General features: G+C 39.4%; 2 protein-coding genes across 2 annotated transcripts in view; one reads left to right on the forward strand and one right to left on the reverse strand.

The window, feature by feature from the left end:
- LOC140235529 (ATP-dependent DNA helicase DDX11-like) overlaps window positions 1-7,268 on the reverse strand; it is a 30,671-nt gene extending 23,403 nt beyond the window's left edge. Inside the window, exons 1-7 of the mRNA XM_072315553.1 lie at window positions 7,209-7,268; window positions 4,887-5,129; window positions 3,932-4,044; window positions 3,154-3,244; window positions 2,703-2,789; window positions 1,843-2,040; window positions 550-748 (exon numbers count right to left, since the gene is read on the reverse strand). Coding sequence (XP_072171654.1) covers window positions 550-748; window positions 1,843-2,040; window positions 2,703-2,789; window positions 3,154-3,244; window positions 3,932-4,044; window positions 4,887-5,042 — 844 coding nt within the window. The 5' untranslated portion in view covers window positions 5,043-5,129; window positions 7,209-7,268. The remainder of the gene's footprint in view (window positions 1-549; window positions 749-1,842; window positions 2,041-2,702; window positions 2,790-3,153; window positions 3,245-3,931; window positions 4,045-4,886; window positions 5,130-7,208) is intronic.
- A 583-nt stretch (window positions 7,269-7,851) lies between these two features.
- On the forward strand, window positions 7,852-14,231 carry LOC140235520 (inhibitor of growth protein 2-like). Its single transcript, XM_072315543.1, has 2 exons — window positions 7,852-8,049; window positions 10,845-14,231. The coding sequence occupies exons 1-2, from the start codon at window positions 7,917-7,919 to the stop codon at window positions 11,468-11,470; spliced, it is 759 nt and encodes a 252-aa protein (XP_072171644.1). The 5' UTR covers window positions 7,852-7,916; the 3' UTR covers window positions 11,471-14,231.
- Window positions 14,232-26,866: the final 12,635 nt, after the last annotated feature.

Raw genomic sequence — 26,866 nt, forward strand, 5'->3', positions numbered from 1 at the left:
TGAATTATGACAGTTAGTCCTCTTACACCTGCATATGCACACATACATGGTCATATGCACATACAAACAAACCACACATGCATACGGTAATATATTTTCACATCAATGCTCACTCAAATACACACAAGAAAGAACATTTCTATTCTCAATGCTGTTCCACAGCCTACTGTTTAATCCTTTACAGCTGGTACTAGGGCAATCTGTATTTCACATTGCTGATAACATACTCTGTTACTTTATCCCTGCTATTCTTCATCTGTACTCTTCAATCTGCTTCATAATCAATTTCATATTTCAAATAATATTACAGGAGGCTATAAATCACACACACAATAAAAATCACATACAGGCTGTACTGTTGCAGTAGTTTACAATACCTACCAATTTGGGTAAAAACCCATACACATATATTTTCACTTACGTACTTAGCTAGCTGTCATGGACTCACTGAATGTTTTAAATTTGGTATGTGCTAGTACGTTTAATGATTACCAGTTAATACTGGCTCACATTTGCAGTGATTCACAGAAGATGGTTTCTCTATTTCACCTGATTTTGCTTTTGACTGCATCTCAAGGCATCTGTCGTTGATCAGGGTCAATGACCTCAGCTTCTTCACGGCTTCGTTGATGCAGAGATTCTGCCTTGAACCGAGGCTAACGACCTTGACGTTGTCACGGAAGGCACTCTTCTGTACCTCATGCACAAACTGGCTCAGCTGGGAGTGCGTTCTGCTGCAGTAAAAGATCTGCAAAGTGGGACATAATGTAGACATGTCAATCAACCTTATGGGTGTCGACTTTCCACTACGCAGCAAAGAGGCATATCACTGCTTTGTGGCAAAAACATAAAGAGCTGTTTTCCTGATGAATTCCCTTGAACTGATAATGAATCTATTGTTTCATTTCTTGGTCATGCTCTCTATATGCTTGGTAACATGAGCACTGAGATTTGAGCATCCCTGTAGGTATTTTGACCTTTAACCCTTACTCTCCTTTGCTCATGAACTAGCACATAGACCAGAGTACCCTCTTTGCCAATTGACAAAGATGTCTGGAAACTAATTGTCAATGAGCAGAGATTACCTACATATACCGAGAACCTGCTATTTTTGCATACAGATATTTTTGCAAGTGAGGGAGTCACAGACATTTTTCCAAGATTTCACACTGTGGTTATCATAATTGCACTAAGATACCAGTACATACCCTAGCATGTGGCAATAGTTTCGCGTGTTGTTAAATTTGCAGCAGAATTGTGATTTGCAAATTCATGAAAAATAAACCCTTGCGAAAACAACAGCTTTTACAGTATTCCTTTGATCCCTATTGTGTTCCCATGGACTTCCTGTTGGACTGTGGTATATTATGACACCTCAGTGGGCTCGCTAATCTACAACTAGGCCAAGATTGCATTGATTACTGAATGCTGATGAAAAAACTTAGAAAGTGAATCTGGGCACATACAGAGTAGAGTAAATTCCCCTTTAGTTTACATTTAAATTCTTTATAGAGGACAGATATAAACATGAATACACATTTTGTTGACCATCAGATCTCTGAAGAATCAATATCTTACAATTAACCTCAATTCTTCCAGAAGGTGTACACATAAACATACAGTGTAGTATACACACCTGATTATGCAAAATGCTAATAATTTGCAATTAAATGAAAGGAAGACTATCAAAAAATCAATGCCCCAAACACCTTTGGTGAACATGTACATACCAGTGACTGACATAGTTAGCCCCTGCCTGAGTTTTTCGTTTGAAAAAGTAGTATAATTATGAAAAATAATCACTTCACAAAATGGCAGTCTCAGTAATACTACTAAACTCACCTTTGTTGTTTCTTGCTCTTCGGGTTCATCATCCTTTTCATCATCAGACTCGGCCGTGTCCCCATCACTGTGGTAGTCGGCCACGAGGTGGTCATCGTTGTCGCCATTATTGTTGTCAATTCCTTCCATGACATCTTTGGAATTCGTATCTTGAATGTCGGTGGCAGGTGCCGCAGCGTCTTCAGTTGTGGACAATCTCTGTAAAAATAGCAGGGCATTTTGCTTACTGGCAACTCTACTTGGAGGTGAAGTTGGTATGAATGACATTGGTACAATCAATCTGAAGGATCAATGACAGTCTTAGTGAACTTGCAGCAGTGTCAAAACAAATATGTGAAATAAATGTCAGTGTATCATTTCCAATACCATTCTGATTGAATCCAAAACTGGCCCGCATGACCAAATCTTTAGTTAGGGAAACAGAAAGACAATTGTTTTCTTGTGCTTGTGATGGAAATAACAATCACAAGAGTTGGTACAGTATGAGCTCAAATTTTTGCTTAGATATTTTCGTTAACTGCTACTCACTGGATTTTTTTATTTTTTTTATGTGGTTGCGAGGGTCTAGTAATTGTTGCTTCACCTTACACAAAATATTATTGAGGTACATGTTCATTCTGTTTTAGCAATTAGCCAAATGCAAAGCTGACTAAATGGGGAAAAAACTTTTTTTGAAAAATATGTTGCATTATTGAATGAAATATCATGTGGAAGAGTGAACACGTATGTATGCAAACATACAAACAAAATGAAAGTGAATAATGCTCAAGGCTAACATGAGTGAAGAAAAAGGACAAAGCAAATCTCCATGCCTGATGATACAACAGTGCAGTCAAGAGCACTTTGAGACAATTTTGTACCTTGCGCTTGAATGCCGATCTGTGTCGTAGGTCATTCCTCAGTTGATCCAGCTTTGCTTCTCTCTTAATCTTTTTCTCTCGCTCCTCCTGATAGAAATTACAAGGCAGAATTATCATTACTTTCATGTGCACGATGCTACATCTATAATATAGGAGGCGGATATCATATCAGTTAACAAAGAAGACATAAAACATCATCTGGAATGGTTTAGCTGCAAAACACAACTACAGATATCAATAGAAACTGAAGTTTCTGTGATGGGTTTTGTTGTAAATTGATGGAAAAGACAACAGAGAGCAAAACAGAAATGAGACAAGACATAAAAAAGTACTTCTGATGCAGAATCTTGCACAGTCCAATTTATGTCTACAAGCTGAAGATTAATTTTCAATCATATCTATCATACTCCTTGACATAACCAAAAAAAAAATAAAAACATGTGTGAGTTACCATCAATTTTGTAGCTTTTTCTTGCTGTTCTCGCTTTGAATCAAACTCCATGACCCAGTCTGGTGTTCCAGAGTTTGAGACTGTCCCATTGCTGTGCAGGTCAACAATAGCAGTGGAGAGCAAATGGGAAGATAACAAAAGTCATCTTTAATACTCATTGGATGGATAAAATGTTACACAATATTACACAAATGGGATTTGCAAACTGTAATTCGTTCATCAGCTTCATCATTACATTTACAATTCATCTGTAGGCAACTCTTCATTGCCTTCAATAATGTAGACAATCATGTACATGTACACTGTATGCCCTCACACTTTCATGACGGTCATTACACTTATGTGGATAGGACACATACAATGTAGCTGCCAACAAACTGTGAATACATTGTTCAAAATGCTTTTATCTACACCCTCCAAATAACAAACAAAAACAAACGCATGCCAGAAAAATATGACACGAAGAGAGGAATAAACTTGCCACCCGTCCCCATAAAAAAAATAATAACAATAATAATAATAATAATGATAAATCAATAAAATTTTAAAAAGTTGGCTTTTTCTCCCACATTAAATTTAGAAGTTTCTTGTGATATCACTGTTTTCAAAGTCACATTATGTCTGAGTGGCTACTAATGAGGTAATTTGAAGGTGACATTTCTTTTTTTCCTTTTAAATCTCTGCTACAACAAGATACCCGATATGCACGTAAGAAGGAAATTTTGGTGGATCCAAGCTGCTTGTTATATTAACAAGGTTCCCCTGTATATTTCCACACCTCTCCTTTTCAGACTCTTGGTGATCAATGAGTGCCTGGAGTTCTTCCTGCTGCTGCTTCTCATGGTCCAGTAACCACTTCAGTGATCCACAGATGAGACTCAGGGATTTACCCTGCAACATCAATGAGAGAGGGATTAACAAGTACAATAGTACAAATGATAATTATGGCTCCTATCCTTTCCTTCTTAATCACATATTTTGTCATACTTAACACTTGAAAAGAAATATCAAACAGAGTCATGTGTTGACGTTCATCTTCTAAAATGACAGTAACCCATTGAGGACGTGCTGATTTTGCTACAACACACATTTCCCATAGATGCCTGCCCGAGTATGCTCGGGTTAACAAAGCAGTCAGCAAAAACTAATGAGATGCAAATATCATTTTACTGAGTATTACCAGTATTTATAATGGAAGAGCATATTTATACACACAATTGATGTGTATGCAAAGTCAATAGGTATGTGTACACAACATATTTGGCTTGCATTATATTAAGCTTGCTGTAGTTACAGTCATGTGATATTTAAATGTGGACTCCAGACAAGACTACTAGTTATCCTAGCATTATTTGTTGTAGGCACAAACACAGAATCATCACAAAATTTCTTACAAATGCGATCACACTAAAGTGCAGAGCAAAACCCTGACCTCCCTCCTTGTCTTCAAACCCAAGTAGGTTTGATAATAATGGTTGGCAGGCCATGACTATAACAATATAAACACCGCATCTCATACTTTTCAGTACAAAGACTTCTGAGAAAGTGAGTTGCAATGAATTCATGCTTGACCAAGAAATAAAAAATAAGAAATAAAAAAGATTAAAACATTAAAAAATCCCAACAGCTAGAATTTTCTTCTAGTCACAAAATAAAAATATCAATGGATGATGCCAAGGTTATCTAATGTTTCTCTATGAGATACCAAAGCAATATCCTATAAGTGTACTCACTGTGCCCGTAGGACTTTCAAAGATGCCGATCTTCCCATTGTCCAGTGCATCATACAAGTGCCTCATAAAGTCTTCCTGGATAGGGTATGGCTGGAAGGGAAAGGGAAACATCACATTTTCCTTCCCAGGGTCCTTGGCATCTCCTCCACCGTCCATATCTCGATGACTTTGACAGTGTCAGCTTCCAAGTTCAAGACTGCAATATCAAGCTACCTCTGAAGTTTACAGTGCTGTATCTAGAGACTAGAGTGAAAAGAAAGAAGAACAAGACTGCAAACAGTTCTGTTTCATATATACTACATACAATGTAGTAGCATGAATGGTAGCGATTGTAAATTGAAAAAAAAAAAAAAAATAAGCAGAGACTGATCTTCACACATAAACTGGTAACTGTAAATGGATGTCCCACATTTTGAACAGCAGGCACAGGTATCAATAATGTCTGCTAACAGAGACTCCAACCCAAAGTACCTTCTGATCTGGAGATTCTCCTGCCTGAAACCCCTAGCAAACGGGAGACTCAAAGTTGATGTGTGCGAAACGCAAAATTCCCAGGGATCTAGATGCTCTCTGGTGCTATGTAAGGCTTATTTTTTCAAGATACGATAGAAATATGTAAAAATCCTTTCCAACAGGAGACAAAGAGCCAGGGCGGGAGAAATTAAATCTCAAACGGGAGAACGGGAGATTTTGCAAAAACGGTTTTTCGGCGGGAGATCTCCCGTCGAAAACGGGAGAGTTACAGTCTCTAATGCAGTCTACTGTATAGATTTCTAGATGCTAGTTTAGACAATCATTTACCATCAGTATTGAATGAAATGGATCTAATTTGCCTTGATTTCATTCAAACCTATGTTTGCCTTGTTCATGGACACTAAATGTCCCTACGAGTGTGTAATTACACAGGTGTATGCTTACCGACGATACCGTAATTATTTACTGCCCTTGCCTGAAGTTTGAAATATTATCACACGCAATGGTGCTGCTGGTGACAGCATGGTACACACTATAAACCCCGGGGCGCTGATTAACTCTTTTGTTATGTGCCATGTTCCCGAGCACGACTCAGTCGACGGCCAAGTTTTTATACTTTCCTCTAACACACAAATCTGCACAAATCAACTGTCTAATCGCCAAATGCCACAGACAGTACGACTGAAGCTTCACTCACAATTTCATTCCTCTCACATGTAGGCCTACCGCAGCTTGTGGTGATTGAATATCATGCAGTGTTCCCTAGCCTAGGATTTGAGAGTACTGGAGTCTGTAGTGTAAATTCTATAAAGTTCCTGTCACTGTGGACCTGCAAAAAGATCCATCTCGAGTGGGGGCGGGGCATTGAAGGCGCTTGGAGAATTGCGGAATGAACGGGTTAATAAATGATAAAACCTATGTTTTTGCGTGTGGTCAAATTTTGGCACAGGAGGTTGAACCTTGGTCATTAATTTTACAGGCTTTTTAGACGGTTGCTCTGTTAGGCCCTACCCTCTATACTCCTAGTCCTATAGGCTATAGTAATTAGTAGAACCTCTAAGTGGGCTAGGCCTAGTAGTACGTAGTAGAGCAAGAGTTCCTTTTGAGACAGCCACCCAAAAGTGAGTGCATGCATCCTATCCGTGCGTATCGCAAACAAGGTTGGGCTAGGTAGAGTTGTATAGATCTGCACTTATTTAGTACTAGTGTGACTGGGGTGGCTGTCTCAAAAGGAAGTCTTTCCTGTAGGCTGTAGTACTCTCTAGTAGAATGTAATTTAAGCTTACTTTCCACATTTCTACACTTGACTAGACTTCTAGTTCCACACTACACTCAAATTCGATCAGAAAAGGACAGAATGGTCTGATGACACTGATGCCTTAGTGATGGTAGAAGTTTTTATCATTGCCAAATTTTAGGTCGATCTAGCCCTAGTAGTAGGGCTAGGCCTAATGTCAGTTGTGGAATCCTTATTATGGCTTAGTTAACTCATAAGTATTAGTAGGCCCTAAGGTTTTAAGGATTAATAGTAAATAGGGACTAGAGCTTCTATTGATAATCCTACATTCATTAGGACCTACTTTATAAATTACTTTCAATTATCATTGCTCTCATCAATTCGACATGGATTAGAAAAGGTCATGCATTGTGCATGTATGGCACTTTGTCAATGCAAAAAGCAAGTGGCCTGTTCGTGCTGTGGTCTGTGGACACGTCTGGCAATTAGGCCTAAATGGATCAATGTAGGCCTATATACACGACCATATGTTCTATCGACACCTAGCAATCCCAATGGTTATAATACAATGGCCCATCATGGGTCCAAAATTTGCCATGAAATTGAGTTACCAGTAAATTAGTAGGCCTACTGCTGCAAAATGACGACGTACGTGTTCCCAGAGTCCGTCGTAAACAGAGACTGTCCCTAACGCTGTCTAGAGTCGCGTCCTACACATCACACCAGGGCAATAAGTTTTTTCAGGCCAGCCACCACCCACCATCAGCAGCGTATTGACGATGGGAATCCATGATGTTGTAGAGGGACCCTACCACACTCCGCTCTCGTCTAACAACAACCACAGCTGCAGTGCAGTGTCGCACGAACAGTTGTGGACGTACGTACAGATATACGACGACGATGTCATTGTATTTCGCGCGACTTACATATCCGGTCTATACCAAGTTAGTGATCAACGTGGGGTGAATAGAATTCACTGAATAAAATATATTTAATGAAAAAAGAAATTAACCTTTATTTGATGAGATGAACAAATTTGTTACATATAAAAATATGTAAAATAAAATATATATTTGCTTATAATGTCACATTGACTGAAAAAAGAAAAGAATATTCAAGAAGATTTACCTACTGTAAACAAGTCACATTATTTAAATTACCATCTGATGACCTTTAGCCCCTACCACAGGACGCATGCGTCATATCATAATCGTAGTTTACATCTGCTGCTTCATGTCGGGGAGAAACCCGGACCGACCAAATTTTGTACAGTAATAACGACTGCTTTACGTGTTTGTTTACCTGTCCAATCTCCAAAAATGAGTCAAAGCGCAGCAAATATGCACCAGACCACTACATATGTGGAGGACTATTTGGACTGCATTGAATCGCTCCCAAATGATCTTCAACGGAATGTATCACAAATCCGGGAGATCGACAACGCATATCAGAGTGAGTGCTCTAACCAACGTGTTGCAACGAGGTGGCGTATGCTTGGCTGCCCGATGCTCCCGTTGCACACCGGCGATTCAGCGCCGCGTACGGGCTGAACACTGCCAAGCGCCGATGTTGTTGATAGTGTCATGCCAGTGCAGTACCGCTGGTTACTGTTACATCATGTATTGACTACTGTACTGATTAGACACTGTACTAGTCTACTACTAGATTCTGTTGTAATATCAATTCAGACTTAATGAAGCCAGTGATCTTGTGATTCAATGTGGTTTAAATAAAAATTTAGTTAAGATCTAGACCTAGCTGGAAATTGGGCTCACTCCGAGTCAATGAAACTGTAGGCCTACTCATGTCACTGGCATGGCATATGGACGCTTGTGGGCCGTGGTCCATTCACCAAAAATGTGGGCAAGTATAGTAAGGCCAAAGGGTACTAGACTCGTGCAGGGACTTAATGGTCACGCATAGCGAAACTGCGTATAGCAAGCAATATTATGCGTAGGACTAAGCGCAAAATTTGCCAATACGCCCATGGAATAAACATAGAATTTCTATCTGACAACCGCTAAACATGAGAAGGAAGCAGGTAAGAAATTTTGATTTCGAACAAATTTTTCACTAAATTTCCAATTTTTAACCTTGTAATTTACCTGCCTTAGCTTAAAATCTGTTTTAAGGATGTTGTAGCCTAGACCTGTCGTCTCGCTTGTCTCGTTCGTAGCCGATAGAATTCGTAATTTGTTCAATCGATCGTTTATAATATTCTACGATCAGTACGAAAGCCGAAGCACGTTACAGCCGCAGAGGGGCAGATACTTTCACGCATGAAACTACATAGGGCAGCTGCGCGACCTTTACTTGACCGAAAGATCGGTCTGTATCTGTCCGTCGGGGAATGTTCCGCGGAGACTACGTCTGGCTTCACGGATCCCCTCCGTATACAGACCGAAGTCACTGATGCCAGCTCCTGTGGGGAGCAGTCGCGCACAGATCAAACGTTACGATAAATCAAATTTCAGACAGCTTTTTTACATTCAAACAAGTTTGATATGACATGACACATTATGCAGCAATATTTGGGGTAAATTTCTCACATTGTGCAATCGAAATACTCACAGTAGGCCTAACTTGGTTATAACGCAGAAATTGTATCCATATCGCAACATCGCTGTTCGCTAGCTGTAAGTCGCCATTTTTAATCTGTAAGCCAATCAAATGCGAGGTACGTGTTTTAGTGAAAAAAACACGTAGAAACTACCTCGCATGTGATTGGCTAATAGATTCATACTGTATGTTTCTGCAGTTTGAACGTGACGACGCGACGGGCTGGTTGATGTGTGTTTTACGTTTAAAATTCTACCAAAATGTTGGATTATTCATTAATCTGGTGAGTGTAGTGTATTCTTGAATACACATGTAGTTGATTTCACTAAACAAGATTAAATTTGCCGACCTAGGGCCGTGACTTAGACGCAATCGAGAAGGGTGAGGTAATTTTCCATAGAGACAGTGGTTAAGAACATCCCTACAGCAATGGGTACTGATACCTTCCGTCTGTCTACGGAGGACAGCGTTAATGGCAAAATATAAAAGAGTCCTCCGGACAGACAAATCTTTCTGTTAGACCTTTACATACCCCGAGAAATTGAACGCATAAAATTAAGTCCGACATACAAACGGCGACAGCGCACTACTCCGTCATCGTATCATCAGGAGATTCTGGGAGGTGATTTTTCTGCATTTTCGTGATATTTATTGAGAAATTCAGGTACGATTATGGAATAATTTCTATTATAAGAGCATCACAAATTTTCGTGCGCGATATCTAGACCCCTCAACCATACAACCCTACATGACTACATCTGTATGTCTGGCTTCATGGATCTCCTCCTGGAGGAGAGCGATAATGTCAAAGAATAAAAGACTCCTCCGGACAGATGGATCTTTCTGTCTATAAATCTAGTCTAGATGTAGATTGACCAGACGCAGTGCGACTTCTGGCACTGTACAGCGACGGACAGGGTTGTGTCAATCTCAGCAGCTTTGGGGAACATCTTAAGAGGGGTTGACCCAAAAATTGGTTTGTATCTTGTTGGGGATATGTTCCACGGAGACTGCATCTGGCTTCACGGAATGCCCTTCTATGGAGTCGGAGGAGAGCTGTAAATGTCAAAAAAAATGATTTAAAATGAAGTTGATGCTGTGTGAAACTGTGTGAGGGGGGGGGGTAGGGAAAATGCAGTGTAATCTGTGAATGTGTTCTTCCTTTTTTATTTTATATCGTACCCGACTCAGGTACAATGATTAGACCATCTAACTTTTAATTAGAAAATGTGATCATGATGACATCTTGTGCCCTTAACATGAGAGCAACTGAGAAAGCAATTCTGGATTACTGTAAAACCGGATTTTTTTTTGTGTGTGCATTTTAATTTCTTGAATTTTACAAGAGCCAAGATTCGCAAAAATAAAAGGCCTGTAAAGTTGTTTTTTTTTCTACACTAAATGCAGTGCATGCCAGTAGCAACTTGAAAAAAAAAATCATACTACAAAGTTCATAGTCAGTTATTGAAGACAAATGTATGTGAAATGACGCAGTGCAGTGGCACTCATGAAGTGGTCCAACTACATGTATTTCCTAACATTATATTTGGTTTGTTTTGTGTGACATTTACATTCGATCTCTCTCTCTCACACTGTAGTGCAAATTCATTTTACTTTGATGCAGACTATTGATATAACACATGTTTTTATACATGTATTTGTTTTTGTGTTTGTTCTTACCTGTGTAGGTGTTCTCAAGGAAATCAAACAGTTGTATGAGACACTTCTGACAAAGGACCTTGACAATCACAACAAGAGGCGCACCCTGATCCACCTCCATCGAAGCCTGATCCAGAGTCAGGAACTTGGAGATGAGAAGCTCCAGTTTGCCTCCCAAATCGTAGAGGTGGTCGAAAACCGTCTTCGCCAGATGAACATGAACCGCACCCACCTTGAGATCACAGAGAAGCCCGAACATCCACCAGACCCGCCCCCGAAGAGCAAGAAGGCAGCTCCCGCCGTCGTGGAGACGGCTGTCCCCGAAAAGACCAGCAAGCGGCTGCGACGTAGCCGCAACATCGACACCAAGGAAAAGGACAACCACGTCCCACAACCGGCGGAGAACCCCAAGGCGAAGAAGAAGAAGCGCAACAAGGCGAAAGCTGACCGTGATATCTTGCCGATTGATCCACCCATTGATCCGAATGAGCCCACATACTGTCTCTGTCAGCAGGTGTCATATGGTGACATGGTTGGGTGTGACAACAAAGACTGTCCATTTGAATGGTTCCACTTTGGTTGCGTTGGGTTGAGTACCAAACCCAAGGGCAAGTGGTATTGCCCGAAATGCTTGCCTGATGTGAAAAAGAAATGATGTGCGCAGCTCTCTCTATCTCTATTCTATTATTTTTACTTAATATTAATGCATTTATACTTCATATATTAAATGCAGAACATGTTCACAAATGTATTCATCATTTTTGGAAAATTGATCTCTCCAGGACGGCAATTCTCTCAGTTTGTCAAACATTGTAGAAGCTAGGTATTATGTGCATTACTAGGTACAATGCATAAATACCACTCATGCTGTGCACATGATAGAATTATATGTAGCTCAGCACTACAGTGTACTTGTTCTAGTGATGACAGTTACATCGGATCAGTATGTTTGTGAACAGGTTCACTGCATTTTTCTGTTTATATGGATTGGTTATATTTTGTAAATATTAAAGTGCATTATTAAATTAATGATGTTTATGACAACAAAGTATTTGGCATAATTATAACGAATTATCTACAAAAGTTCCATAGTACACCTGCTGGACAGCTTTTGAGAGCCCATTACACTGTATTTCAAGGGGTTGCAACAGATGAAAAGAGTGAAATGCATACATGCTTTTACATAGTCAGTTATTGTTTTACAACTGATATCAGTCTTGCAAACAGAACTTTGCAAAAATTTTCTAGGTGATATGGAGCATTGATGTGTGAATATGATTAGTTTTGAATCAAACAACTTGAACACCCAAAGTTGAGTGTTTCTGACCAGAAAAGAACAACTGAATACAGTCAACGTCACTGTGGTGGAATCCATGGAAAAAAGTCCTTCTGGTAATATAAAAAAAGCAAAGTTTGACTTTTCAAAACAATAGGAATGAACACCTTTGTTTCAAGCCAGGAACTCCATCCACGATAAAACTTTTCTTCGACTGTGCCAAATTTTCAACATGAGTGAGGACGATTTATGTAGGGGAGGCTGCCTGTATGTCAAAAGATATTTGACCAATACAGATAAATCCTGTTGAAATGAACCTGGAGTCAACCAGATTTCAGTAGTATGCTATGAGATGATTTTTCCTGTATGGACTTCTAATTATGCATCTTTTTATGACATAGCTCACTTGATGAAGTGAGTTGAAACACAACATAGATTTAGTCAGCCTCTGCACTACAGCCTCCATTTCCTTTTTATATTTGTCATTGATAAGTCGTAATACCAGAACAATACAATGAATTTTGCTAATGGAATACATCTGACTGCGACTTTATAGTACTGTTCATAGAAAACAAGTGAAATTAAAAATTCCCTGACCTCCTGATTTCTTGGTCATGTTTTGGGGTGTGGTGATTGTAACTGCTAAAATGTATTCACTAGACATAAAAGCTTATCTTTGGTTTTTGCATGTACAAGCAAGTCCTGGTACATGTTTGACAAATTCCTTAGAAATGGCAATTTTCTTTCGTTATGTCAAAAATTTGTTATATGTAGCCAAACAGAAAGAGTAGAGAAAGATAGATGATAATTTGGGCACTCAAATTTTTATTTTGCAGTAACCAGAAATTATAACCGTGAACATAATAGTGGGAGGGCACTGTACATTTTACATGTACAGAACATATGTGTGATCATAGTAATACTGTATGTGTGCCAGTAATGTCTACGTGTCTATAGATGCTTGAAGACCAAACTTGTGACAAGTGACCCAATACAAACATTTGTGTGTTTTTTCCTTAAAACCCATCCTCCTATTGATTGCATTTAGCATTCAGCAATGTACAATGGCCTTTCACACACAGCACTATATTTGTGTTAATATTTTTGTTTTAAATGACCTCTAGAGCGTACATGAGTTGGCATACATCTTTGTATTTCAGAATCATTGTAATGAATGCCTTCAAACAATTTGATTCTTAATCTTAAATTATGCAGCCAGAATGGAACTGAAGTTCAAATTTGGACACAGAATTGAACAAGCCTGTACCTATTCAAGGTACAAGTACTTCATTTCATTTCCACACAGTCTTCTGAGTTGTATGTATTGACAGTATCAGGGTTTGTTCATTTCCTTTAATTGTGAAGGAAGAAAGTAAGGTATGTTACCATTATGTCTTTGATATTGTCAGGCTTTAACTAGAATCTGAAATACAGTATATCTGACAATTTTCGTATGTCCACATGCATCAACAGAAAAACAATGCAATACATGTACTAGTACTCGTATTAGGACTTTCAATAACCCTCAAATATTGTTAGGCCCTGTATGCCAAGCTCATCAGTATGTTTTGATTGGGAATGTATCAACATGTGTGTCTGTGAAGTGGACTGTGCATCGCAGATGCCTCATGACATGCTGCAGTGTATCTGAAATACATCTGGTTAAGATTCTCCTCCACTGACCAGTCAACTTTGTCCTACTTTACATGAACCTCCAGAGTTCCAGTGCATCATTCATTGGACTTCTATTGCGCTGAACTCATTGGACCAAGGAAATGAGTTATCTATTCAACAGTTTTATAGCAAGAGATTGCTGTAGACAATGTATTAGACCCATAGAAATTAATTGATAAAATATGGGGGAAAAAAAGGAAGCAGGACTTAGAGAACTTGTTCAAGTTAATTTTTGGAAATACACTTGTATGAATTGTTTATTGTAGGGTGGATGATGAACAAATGTCATACCTGTAGTCATAATCATAGTTTCATCAACTTTGTTCAGCAGGGAATATATTTTGGTGTATGCAAGAAAGTCCTCCCCAAAGGTCAAAGTGCACAATGTACAGTATGTATATAATACTTGTATCAATAAAGATGTCAGGTAAAGGAAAGAAATGTCCATTGTCTTATGAGATTCATATGTGAGAAGTATGGATTTATTAAAATGCAGCAATATTGTAAATGAAACATGTCAAAACTGTAAACATTCAAACCTATCCAACAATGTTGATTGTTTTGATATGTATTTTGTTGATAAAACATATCAAAACAATCAACATTGTTTTTAAGTACAGATGTATTTGTTATTTGTATGTGAAATGTAGCTCTTCTACCTGCACTGTATGTCATTGCTCTTACTGTCTGTCCATCTGGTTCTCTCTCTCTCCTCTCTCTTATTGATTGATATTACAGGCAGACATGGAGACACAGTCTACTGAAATAGTTTATACAGATGGCCAGGGTACATCCAGACAAAATGGGCAAAAGTCATTCTGACTTGTGCTAAGACTATCTTTGGTCATCATAATTGCAGAGATACACATACAGTGTTTATGTTCAGGTGTGCATCACGGAATCATTAATTTAATGAAATATGTATGTAATAATTCTGTGTCCTACGAGGTGCCCCAAAACTGAATAGAGCTACAAAGATAATACTTCAGGGAAACATTTTCTGTTCAAGAAAAAGTAACTCAGTAAGCTACAAAGAAATTTAGCGTATGTTGGGGAAATCCATACTCGGACGGAATGTTGCTTTGTTTGACATCATTATTATAGTGTACCTCCACAGGAGCGGTCTTAATGTTATGGCATAATCATATTGTCTGTGGCATCTTTTCTCGGTCAAATGTTGCCTACGTTCCTACTTTCTCTATATTCCCTCACTAAACAACCGTCATAAAGCATCCTCGAAAGACACAAAGTCATGTCTTCCTTTCTGTCTGAAGGTAGAAAGCTGTACAAGTACTTCTAGTATGTTTCTTCGCCTGTGTGTGAAATGAAGAAGTGTCAGCAGACCACATTATTAACATTCAATCATGCATATATTTACGTATAATGTATATGTATATATATACATATATATTATAATTCATGTATATGTATATTTATATATATGTATATGTATATATATATATATATATATATATATATATATATATATATATATACATATATATATGCATCATGGAGTCATTAATTTAATCCTATGTATTTGTGCACATAGCTGCAGACAATTATATATATGTATTCATGTATTATTTTCCCCCAATATCTGTCCAATTCGCACATAACCACACGTAACCTGAAATTTCCAATATTATCATGAATGGTGTTTTGAACAAATAATATTGTAAATACTCCCTTGAACCGAAAAGAAATGTATATACTAGTAGGTATCTCTATTTAATATAGCCCGTTAGTGTATTTTAGATGGAGTGTATGTTCTAAGTGATATCTAATGCCGATGCTCTCAAGAATAATTCTCTGCTCTCAATTCAAATGACTGTCATTCATATACATGTACTATGGCACACCAGCGTATCACAACTCTCACGATTCAGCCGCGGAGGCCTAATTTTGTCCACATAGCTACAGACATAGTGTCTGCAAACGCTACAGTATACAGTTGGATATGTGACGTGTACAGTGCATATGGTATTGTCCGTGTCATATAAAATAATTTATTCATCTTCGGCATTTACTGATATCATACAGATGCACTCTAGCAGCACTTTCCACCTAATCATACCACCGACTGAAAAGGGAACCTGATTTTTAAATTTGCAGTAAACCTCCCCTAAGTCGATATTGCATACGCAATACATGTTGGAAAAAACAAAACAGCCTTAATGGTTAAAATCTTGTATTAACCCTAAAGGGGCCGGGCTTTTTTGGCTATGCTCAGACCGGGGGGGGGGGGGGGGGGGGGCGGATTCCGCCCCCCCCCCCCCCATGAGATCTCGGCCATCGGTGGTGCGATCGCGATGAAATTTTGCATGCGTGAGACCCGCGTCATAATCTACAAGATTGTGTTATAAGATTTTTTGAAACAATCAATTTCTAATTTTAATTAATTAATTATGCAAATTAAGCTCAAGGTGATATTTCAGCTTAATTAAAAGCATTGAGAGTCTAATTTTTGATCTGTAAATCTGTTTTAGCATATTCAACAATTGTACATCACAAAAACTTCCAAAACTCATTTCAATTCTTATGTATTTTATTGTTTTCAGAATTTCTTATGTATTTCGTTGTTTTTCAACTTTTTTTTTCTTTGTTTTTTCATTGGAAATTGTCACTGACCACTTTTCTACCATAATTAGCACAAAATTAATCAATGAAAGTGATTAATTGTAAAAATAATCAGGTTTTTATGCCTTTCATGACAGAGCACTGTTTTCCATAGGAAATGTACACAAAATCACAAAATTGTGCCCGTTTTGGAGCGACATTCCGTTACAAAAATGGGCGTGGCTTCGCAAAAGTATGCGCGGACGTTGCAAATTTGGTCTCAAAAGTTGCGCGAGACTTGAACGAAGAAAGTCAAGAAGCCTCGCGATGAGGCCTTCTCGCGTTACAGAATTATAGCGCGAAACGTCGAGGGGGGGGGGGGCGGATTCCGCCCCCCCCCCCGGCCCTTTTAGGGTTAAGGTATTACGCATATAAATCGAAATGTATGTGAGGTTGAATGATTTTCTTCAGTCCTTGTGAATTATGAATTATAGTAAGGCGAGGTTGATTGTACCGGGTATATTGAATTTGAGCCTGCGTGCTGACAAAAACACTTCTAATAAATGTAGCAGTGTATTATTTCGAACAATCCGGTACAATTTACCTGGAATCAAGTATTACATCTCACATACTTATATGAACTTCCACTTCACATAATAATCTACTTTTCTGAAAAGCAGCATGGCGGTATCAAAGTGAACGCATTGTTAATGCTGTACGACAATGTTCGAAAGACTGAGCCTGCACTGCGTCCACAACGGAGTTTACTTAATGGAAATCCCCCTGTGACATTGTTAAAGTAAAACATAAACAACTGTTTGTGTGTTGTTTGTTTGTTTGTTTTTTTATGGCGATGTCGACGGTAGCTGTTTCCAAGAATCCATGATGTGATGCTCTCGCATACGCTGCGCGTTTCAGTCCCTTTTTTCGCTTTCCTCTTTGTCACCGGGAAGATAGCATCTTCCACGGGTCTAAGTAAGGTGTAATTGCCAAGTCTTGGATACACTCCCGACAAGCGTTCTACATTGTAGTTGCACGGAATGGATGAACTCGAATAAATAAATCAGTCAAATGGTTTGTCCTCGCTGGCTAAATAATCACTTCCTCGACATGATGACATTCTACGTTTATGCAGCAAGTCACTTCTTATGACAAACAATCGAACACGCTTCCCTGAATTGATGAATCGTTTCACAGTAAAATGCACAAAAACAGATCTTGTGTCACCTTATCTTAACCATAATAAATAATCATAGCACATTTACAAGGCCCTTTTACCCCTCGGGTCCATAGATTTCTGCGGAGTTCTCTAAACTATGTCCAGATTCGTGGAGTCTTTTAACCACACATTGTTGAATGACGGTAACGTTGGTGACATATCACTGCATCGACACTGAAAAGGAGCAGATGACGGTAATGTCCGTTTCCAACACACTCGAACGTCATCAGTAACGCTCCGCACAGGGTAGAGCATCTGTTTTGGCGCCAAGGAGAGAGACGCCATCGTGGTAGGTCTTGCGCGGAGGTCAACAGGGAAGTCAGGGGTGGTGATATTATGTACTTCCGGTGACGGTGAACTCTGCCTAGCTGACGTCAGAGCTGGTGTGGATGTCAGAGATGTCCGCGTCGTGCCGACATCTGAAGATGAGTCGTAGCTAGATTTGGGTAATGATTTCACGGGTTTATCGCTGTCGCCGGAAGGGAGTGATTCCTTTGTTGTGCTTGGATAGTGGGGAACCTCAGTCTGTGTGCTGGTGTTTGTAGTACTTCCAAAAGTTTCCTTTGATGTAGAAGCAGTTGCTTTAGATATCATGTGCTGTTCTGTAGTAGATTGCTTCAACAAATTTTCTGTTACAGTATTAGCTGGATACTGCTCAGTCACATCGTAATCAAGAGATGTAAAGGGCAAGGACGGTTCATGAGTACCAAGCGGTGTGGTCATTATATCGGTTATTGTTATTTCAGAAACTTCTTGTAGAGGAGAAAGTACGGTTGTTTTGAGGGGTAAAGTTACTTCTTCTCTGGTCGCGTGAAGTGATACAATTTCTTGTATACTTTCCGTACTTGTCGTTACAAATAGTGTTGGTTCCAAGTTTTCCTCGGTAGAAAGCAGTTGCTCGTCAAAGGTAACAAAAGGTACATCAGTTGTTGGATATGGCGTGGTAAATACATCTGTATTCGTAGACTGTTTGGTAGAGTCCTCTGATACAGAGATAACCGGAACTGTGGTAACAAAGGTGGTATCATTGACTGAATCTGCTGTATGATTCGGCCTAGAATGAGTCGTAGAGACACGCGGCTGTGTCGTAGGTGCATCAGTTGATGACGCGTAGCCCTGAGACGTCATACGATCATTCGCTAGTGTTCCTGGCAGACGATCTGTCGTCTTTTTGGATTCTGGTGGCAGCGGAGCTCTAGGGATGCTAGGCAGAGATACGTTGCCTGGCGCCCCCTTATCAGGAGCTCCAGAATAGGGTTTGTCGCTTGTCGTCCAAACAGTGGGGGTTGAATCCGTAGTAACTGACTCTTGATCTTGCTCTGACTGAGCAGTGGTGGAAAGAGTGGTATTACTAATCGTCGCTGAATCCATCGATGAGGAAGCTGTCGGTTTCGATTTAAAACCTGGGCTGCTCGTTACAAACGAGTCACTAGAATGTACGCTCGGTGTCGTTATAGTAACACCGGGGATTGTAGATGATGCTTCTTTTATTGTCGAGAGTGATTTAGGTGTCACTGAGAGAGTTTTAACTTTTGTTGATTTTAAATTTGTTGCAGCCTGAGTTGTAGCGAATAAATTGGTCTTGTTGGTTGCTGATGAAGCCATTGATAGGGACATTGCTGGTGAGGATGTCACATCTTCGATGTTCGTTGGCACAAAGGAGTCAGTCGTCTGCGCGATAGTTGCCCTGGTAACACCAGAGGCAGCAGATGACGCTTTCTTAATCGTAGAGAAAAATCTGGATGCAATTGTGGATGTTTGAATTTCTGTTGCAACGTAGGAGGTTGTAGCCGTGATTTCGTCGACGTCGGGCGTTTGATGACCAGATCCTGTCGACAGACGAGCGTTTGCAGTCGGTATGGATGAATATGTCGGCGAGAGTGTCTGGATACCTGCGGTGATAGTCTCGTCGCCAGGATTGTCGGTCTGATTTTTAGTTTTCGTCATCAAGGTTGTCTCATTCCCTGTCGGGAGTTGAGATGTCGCTGTGGACAGTGGTGTAACACTGACTTCGTTATATGTTTTATTAAATGTAGTCGCGATTTCCGAAGTTAAAAATGTGGTACGTTGCGGCGCGGGAGGAACAGAAATATCTGCATGTGCTGTTCGGGTCGTATATCGCTGTGACGTAACGGACGGCGTGGTTGCAGCTAACGTTTTGCTTGGCGCCGGATTACTTCTTGCAGTGTATGTTTTGTCCGATGTGGTCTGTGGTGGAAAAGTTGTTGCAATAGTTGATGACGGCTCCGCGGAAGTTTCTCTTGAGGACTTTAACGGCAGCGTGATAAATGTAGGTGTCGGTGATGATGATGTGTCTTGAAATGTTGTGAGAAAGGGTGTACTAGGCCTTGGAGAATAACCGGTGGACGCTGTTGTCTCTCTAAGAGCTGCAGGCGTTGTCATGGAAACAGTTGTTTTGTGGAAAGTGCGTTGAGGACTTGTGCGTGGGGGAGATGTCAACTTTTCTGTCGACTGTTCAGTTGTGCTCTTGGTAGTACTAGGAGGAAGTGTTCTCGGAACCTAAGAGAGAGAGAGAGGGGGGGGGGGGGGGAGGAAGTGGTTGAGAGACTGTCTGAATTATCTGTTTGGACAAACTTCCGATCAGTATAAAGGAAGAATTCAGCATAACTGTCCTCCGCTAAAGCTTGTACGGAACATCTCAAGCGAACAAAAGCAACTTTTCATATGTGTTATATGGTATATCATGGCCTTTTATCTAATTACATAATATTCATATCATCAACTTGTTTTGGCGATGTTGTTGGATAAAAAAGGGCAGGTTCATACCATACATTTGATTTAAAAATGATAGAAAAATAGTTTAACAACTATCTTTAAAAAAAATACTGTGCCCCTAAATTAATGACGGATACAGGGCGTAATTATAAAACTGTGCCCCTAAATTGTTACACGTCCGATTTCTGTTCCTTGTCCCAAAAATGTCCGGAGGTACCGGAGGAAGAGCGGCAGAAAGAAGATGCAGCGTCTCAACTAACGCATAGATACTTGTCATAAGTCTCAATCTTACCATCTTATACTGGCAACGGACACCCTCGTACCCAGAGTGGCATAGTCGTATTCCAGTGACGGGATCACAATCGTAGTGACCGCGGTAATCGTCTCGCGGTTTGCAGTATCTGTCGCAGTTCCTCCCGTAGTGATTCTTAGCGCAGTAGATGGTGAATTCGACGTCAAGTCTATTTGGAGGGTTGAAATGATAACTTTGGTGTGAGTAATGTTAACATTTCAATACACCAGCAAAATAAGCGTGGAAACATTAACAATTCAATTGGTATCAATTCTGACACCACGGCAGACGACTTATGGTGAAAACCCGTATATTGTACTCGTGATGGACCGCAGGTCTTAGCGATATACTTGTAGCTTTATATAATGCAGAACTAATCCAAAGAAGTTTACGACTCCATGAACATACATTATAAAAATATGGATGCAATTCACACACATAGAAATAGAAAGAAGGCAGAATAGGAGCCCAATACTTGTCTTAATTAGTTTGTCTTCCAGAATTTGTAAAACAACTATGAATAACAAAGCATAGTGATATTTCATATTTCCATATATGACAAATAGACCTACTATACTTCGCGGAATGTAATATAGAAATCAAAGACTCTTGATGTACTGAATTGATTTCCTGCTGTCCTCTCCCGTGCTTGAAATCTGATCACTTTCAATCCCCTTTTCCTATATTTTATATAGTTTGTTTTCATGTGAAACATAAGAATATAAACTAACGGTGTGTGTCCTTGAAAATCACGTTCATTTGCACTTTTTGGGATTTCATTGGGCACATCGGAGGTTTGTACCAAACTATTGCCACAATCGAACTCGCTCTCTGTCTAACTCCGGAACAACAGACGGTGCTCCAGTTCTGCGAGTAAGTTTACTAAACTCTAAATTGGCCTCTTTGTCAAATGGCGCCAAAAGGGAAATGACGGGTCTCTCGTTTGTTTTCTAGTTCACATCCCGTATAGTCGTGTATTGGTTTAGCATTCATTTCGTTATTTGTTTTATTTTGTTTTATATGTGTATATGTTTGTTTGTTTGTTTGTTTTCTGACGTTTTGAAGAGAAGTCAGCTAATAGACATTTATGACAGGAAATACTTTTGCCCCAAGAACGGAGTAAAAAGGCGGTATAGTATCATGACTACAGCTCCTTCATCGAGATAAACCAGAAGAACTGATTGCTATAGAAATATGATACATGCCTTATTTGGCTTGTAAACGAAAATGACTGCACGCCGACGCAAGATAAACTACGAAACAAAACAAATGCAAGTCCATTTGGGTGAACGGTGAAGCAGGGGCGAGGTTGGAGCTAGGGGGGAGGGATCCCTAATGAAAATCAAAATCAAAGCCTCTCGGCACTAGTTTTTAAATGTTTGTTTGGGTCTACTTGTAGAAGAATACCAAAAGATCTGAAAAGCAATACACAAAATGATATGTCCAAAATGCGCAACGCCGAAGAGTAAAAACAAGTGCCAACATCACCGTGGTGCAATGCATTACTTCGTCACTTAGGGTAAAATGACAACAAATGCAGCTATGAAAGCACGTTTAAAGGGAGTCTACTTGATAACCGATGACAATTACACAAATGAATATCGCTACGTAGGTTTTTTTCCTTTTACGAATAATCTAATCAATGACATTATTGTTAAAAATCATCATTATATTATTGTCGTAATGAAGCACGTTCATTCTACACACCTAAAAAGCCCCCTGCACAACAGCCATCTACTCGGTTTGCCTCTCTCCATAGTCGGTGCTGGTCTACCGGCGCGAATGGCGAAAGTGTATTCGATGACTTCGTCAACGGCACCGTATCGCCACTCGTCGATGTCCTTCACAAGTATGAAGACGCGCACTGCACCCTGGGATTGAAATCAACAGGACCAAAAACAGAACACACAGAAAGAAAGGAAAAAAAAGTCAACAGAGAGTAATCTGCTTGTTGATGAAAGTCATTTCAAATTTTCGTTATGCATTGTTGTTTTTTTGTTGGTCACAGCTATATTCATATTTCATTGTTTTCTAGTAGCCGATTATATCAATGGAGGCTTAGCTTGATGGCGATGATAATGATATGAATAATAACAAAAAATAATAATAGGATAACATTAGTAATTATCATTGTCATCACTATTGTTATCATTACTATTACAATTATTATTGTTTTAATGAACATAATCATTATTAAGTATAGTATAATCATTAATATGCTTATCATCATCATCATCATCATCATCATTATTATATCAATACATCATCACTAATAAAATTTTCTCTCCTCTCCTTCCCTTATTTCAAAATATCTTTCTTAGTTCGTTCAGGCGTGCGCGGCTTTCTCTGTTTTTTGTTTTGCCCTCTTGAAGCTCAAGTTTTTCTTTCCGGATACAATCAAAAGTAAAAGTCTACTTCAGCAAGTATTCCAAACAACCATGACTTATCACTTAAAATCAGCAATTGGCAGCATGAGTCATCAAAATCATTATCATCTTCTGCTTTTATATCTAAAGATGTGAACTTCCACTCACATTTTTTCAGATACTCGAGGCAATAAAAAAGCCGCAGTACAAAGAAAAAGGAACAACGCATCAATACTATTGGTAAAAAAAAGAGTAAAAAGTCATAATGTAAATGCTTGCTTGATGCTCCCAACCCTCCTGTGATGCTGAATATCTCTTTGTTGTTGTATTGGTGCACCTAACAAACAGGGAGTTAGAAGTTTTGAGTCAAGACCGTGTGGAATTTTCACACGAGTGCCACTCGGGGTCATCCCACGAGCCCGACACCCGAGAGTCCTACAGCCCACGAGCTAGACATTGAAAAAAAAAAAGGTTCATGAGGCATACAGCCCACAAGTCATACAGCCCATGTATGAGCTCGATATTAGGCAAATAAGGCCCATGAGTGCGACAGTAGGCATACGGGGCCCAGCCACGAGTCCGACACTTGGCAAACAAGGCCCAGGAGTCCACCACTAGGCAAAAATAGGCACACGAGACCTACCTGCGTATATTAAGCCCCGTGATGTAATGAGGACTCATAGACCTTGTTTAGTGCCTAGCGGACTCGTTGGCCTTGTTGCCTATAGTGTCGAGCTCATTGGCTGTATGACTCGTGGGCTGTATGACTCGTGGGCTTGATTCGTGGGTGTCGGACTCGTCACGTGCACCCGGCCACTTGAGGTGAAATACCCCCAGAGTGTGCAAGTCTATAACCACTAGAGAATAAATCAACAGTCACAGAGATGACAGTTTTATTACAAATCAGACATCAAGTGATAAGATAGTTTTAAAGTTTAAACAACACCGTTTTGACGAAACAATCATAATCGTAATATACGCAGCAATGGTGATGATGTTACCACCATAAACGCGTCGTATCAGGGACCTGCACAGATTTTTTTTATTTTTTTTTTTAATATTCTAAATGAAATGATACAGAATTATATGGATTAACTGCCTGGATGAAATAAATCAGCATTGGCGATATTTCAGAGTGGGAGATCTACAGGTTGAAGCTGATAAGTCATCGAAACTAAACATGATTTTATATACAGTAAATGTAAAGTGAAGTGATCATTATATCATAATTGTATCAATCAATTTCCATGTGTGCTCACGGCCGATATCAGTAATTCGTGGAAACATGATAAACGTTAAACTTGCACGAATTCTTTCTTTATTTTCCACTTCATTGAATTCTGTCCCTCTGATTTGGAGTCTTTTAGCACGTGAAAATCGCTTGTCAGTTCAGAGTACATTGTCTTTTCTTCAAGGTGTACAACTGCGTTGTTCGATGTTGTTTTGATAGGCCACTTCACTATTTCCCTAGATCCTGAAGAAGTAGCATGTAAAGTCTCGGTCGTGAGAACATGCATGTTCAATCTTTAAAAGCAACTCGGTGGAAAAAATCGTTGCAAAAACGAACATGCTCACTTCTGATTTCACATTGATTGGGTTACCACATCCCTCTAGAGGCCGACTGCGTGATTAACAACTACATCACGGAGTAATTTGTGGTGATTTATGAGGTTACGGCCATCCTGGTATTCTGCTCAGCCTCTGAACGCCTGCCATGGCGTTGAAGCATGTTCCAGACGTCACGGTCATTTAATTATCTCGAGCTCAGCATTGCGTAGATTAACTAAATTGAATCTGAACCTCGTCTCCCTATTGAGGGGATATTTTTCTTCGTCATCGTTTCCGCACTCGAATTTGCGGCGCGGGTTGCGTGCACGCGTTCGGGTATCTTCTCACACTCGCAGCCAGACGGACGCATGACCTCACCTGGCGATTTCACCCCAAACTTTGCAACCAACTTCCCAAACCGATGAAGAAATGATTAAAACGTTGGCGGTGACTCTCACCTTGCACCAACCGTATCTAGTCGGATGATCGTAGGAATTAGCAGTTGTTAGATTAACAAGTACGGTTGCTGGAGAGACTTCTATGTAGGCAAACGTATCATTGTGTAAAATGTTTGAAGATAATGAATGCACCTATCAGTACTTAAGTAATTACTTTTATAATGATACTACTAATTACGATTGCAAAAATGATAATGATAATAGTATTTATTTGTAATGATAATAAGAGTAACAGTTACACACACACAGAGTTAACTGTCTTTTATTGCTGACTAATATTGCTGACTGAATAGATGGGATGCGGTTCATGTAGTCTGTATTTTTGTGCTTTGCTCAGGGTCGCCACGTCACTTTGAACAGAGATTTGTTTTGTTTATTTGTCGAAAATACCTTTTTTCCCCAATCATCACTGCGACAAAAACCATGACCGCTAACTTCATGCGTGGAGAATAACGGGCATGAACTCAGAAATATGAGCAGAGAATCAGTGTATTTCTAATGGTTCCATGGCATTACTTTGCTCCTGCGACAAATATCTGCACGCTAAGCCCAACGCATAAATTCTACCCAAACATAATCCTAACTATAATCCTAATTCTAACATCAAACTAAGCCTAAAACCTCATTACAACCCTAACCCCAACCCTAAGTCCTTGGAGAAAATCAGCCCGCAGCAATTGACGCAGGAGCAAAATGTCGTGCCATTATATCTAGTCTACTATCCAGAATTCTTTGTTCTAATATGAAATAGCCATGCCGTGACACACCACCACGAAAATCTATGTCCCGAGCATCGAACGTCTAAGTTTGAATCACGATATGCTTCTGTCTTTTTGCCGTCCACTGATATATTCATTTTATATTCAATTTTACCAAATCCAACCATAGAAATGGTAACAAACCGGTCATCGGCCACGCAGTTTCGAGAAATCGATTGAACAGCTAGGGCAATGTGATGAATCTATTAAACTTCATCAATAGTTCTCCGACAAGAGCCTATGAAAAAGCTATTCCAGCCACAAGCACACATCGATGCAAAATGATTCTTGACGTCTATACTGCACCATCGGGGAAATCAAGTCTTTGGTGAGCTTTCTCGTTGCCAAGAGCAACCTTTGGATTGATATAAAGATATAGAATTTGGATTAACTTTTGAACAGCAAACCAACTCTAATGGTTCAGAAGAATCAATAATTATAATACAGTGCTTATTATATAAGTGAAAATTTGCCGTAACATCCTTCGGCATTTTTCTTCGGAAAATCCCTTCGGATTTTCTGAAGGAATCGGATATGTTATACATAGCTATACACAATAAAACATGTACAATGAAGTATAGTATAATAAAATTAAGTGACAAAAAATATATATATCATCTGCTTAGTATCTTGGTAGTGTTTTTTTTTTCTTGTGTGTATCTGTGTGTGTGTGTGTGTTACAGTGTACACTGTATCATGAATTCCCCACATTAAATCATTTCCAATGATTTATAGACTGCCTCACTTGATTCGAGATGGTACCACAGAATCAGGAAGCAGCTCCCCATAATGATCAACACAGTTCCAAGAAAAACCTGTTTTCTTTGCAACTGATTGCAACTGATTGACAAATTGCCCTACATCGACGTAAATTTTATGAATTTGAACCTGTTTTCTGTGGTCAAGTGCTAAAGTATTACATGTATTCTGACAATATTTCGAATTCTTTTTGTCCTTTCCCCTTTTTAAGGGGGAGGGGTGGGGAGGATAATATGTTTATAAATATGTTACTTTAGTATCCTATTACACATCAAAATACTGTAATTGAGACAGTGATTTTTTTTTTCGATAACGATAATAATCAAGAGTGTATCATACCCTCTCCCTTTTATAATTTGATATTTGGACATGTTTTCAAAATGTTGCCCAAAGTTTTTCATTTTTG

Source organism: Diadema setosum, chromosome 11, assembly GCF_964275005.1.
Source record: "Diadema setosum chromosome 11, eeDiaSeto1, whole genome shotgun sequence".
Classification (NCBI taxonomy): domain Eukaryota; kingdom Metazoa; phylum Echinodermata; class Echinoidea; order Diadematoida; family Diadematidae; genus Diadema; species Diadema setosum.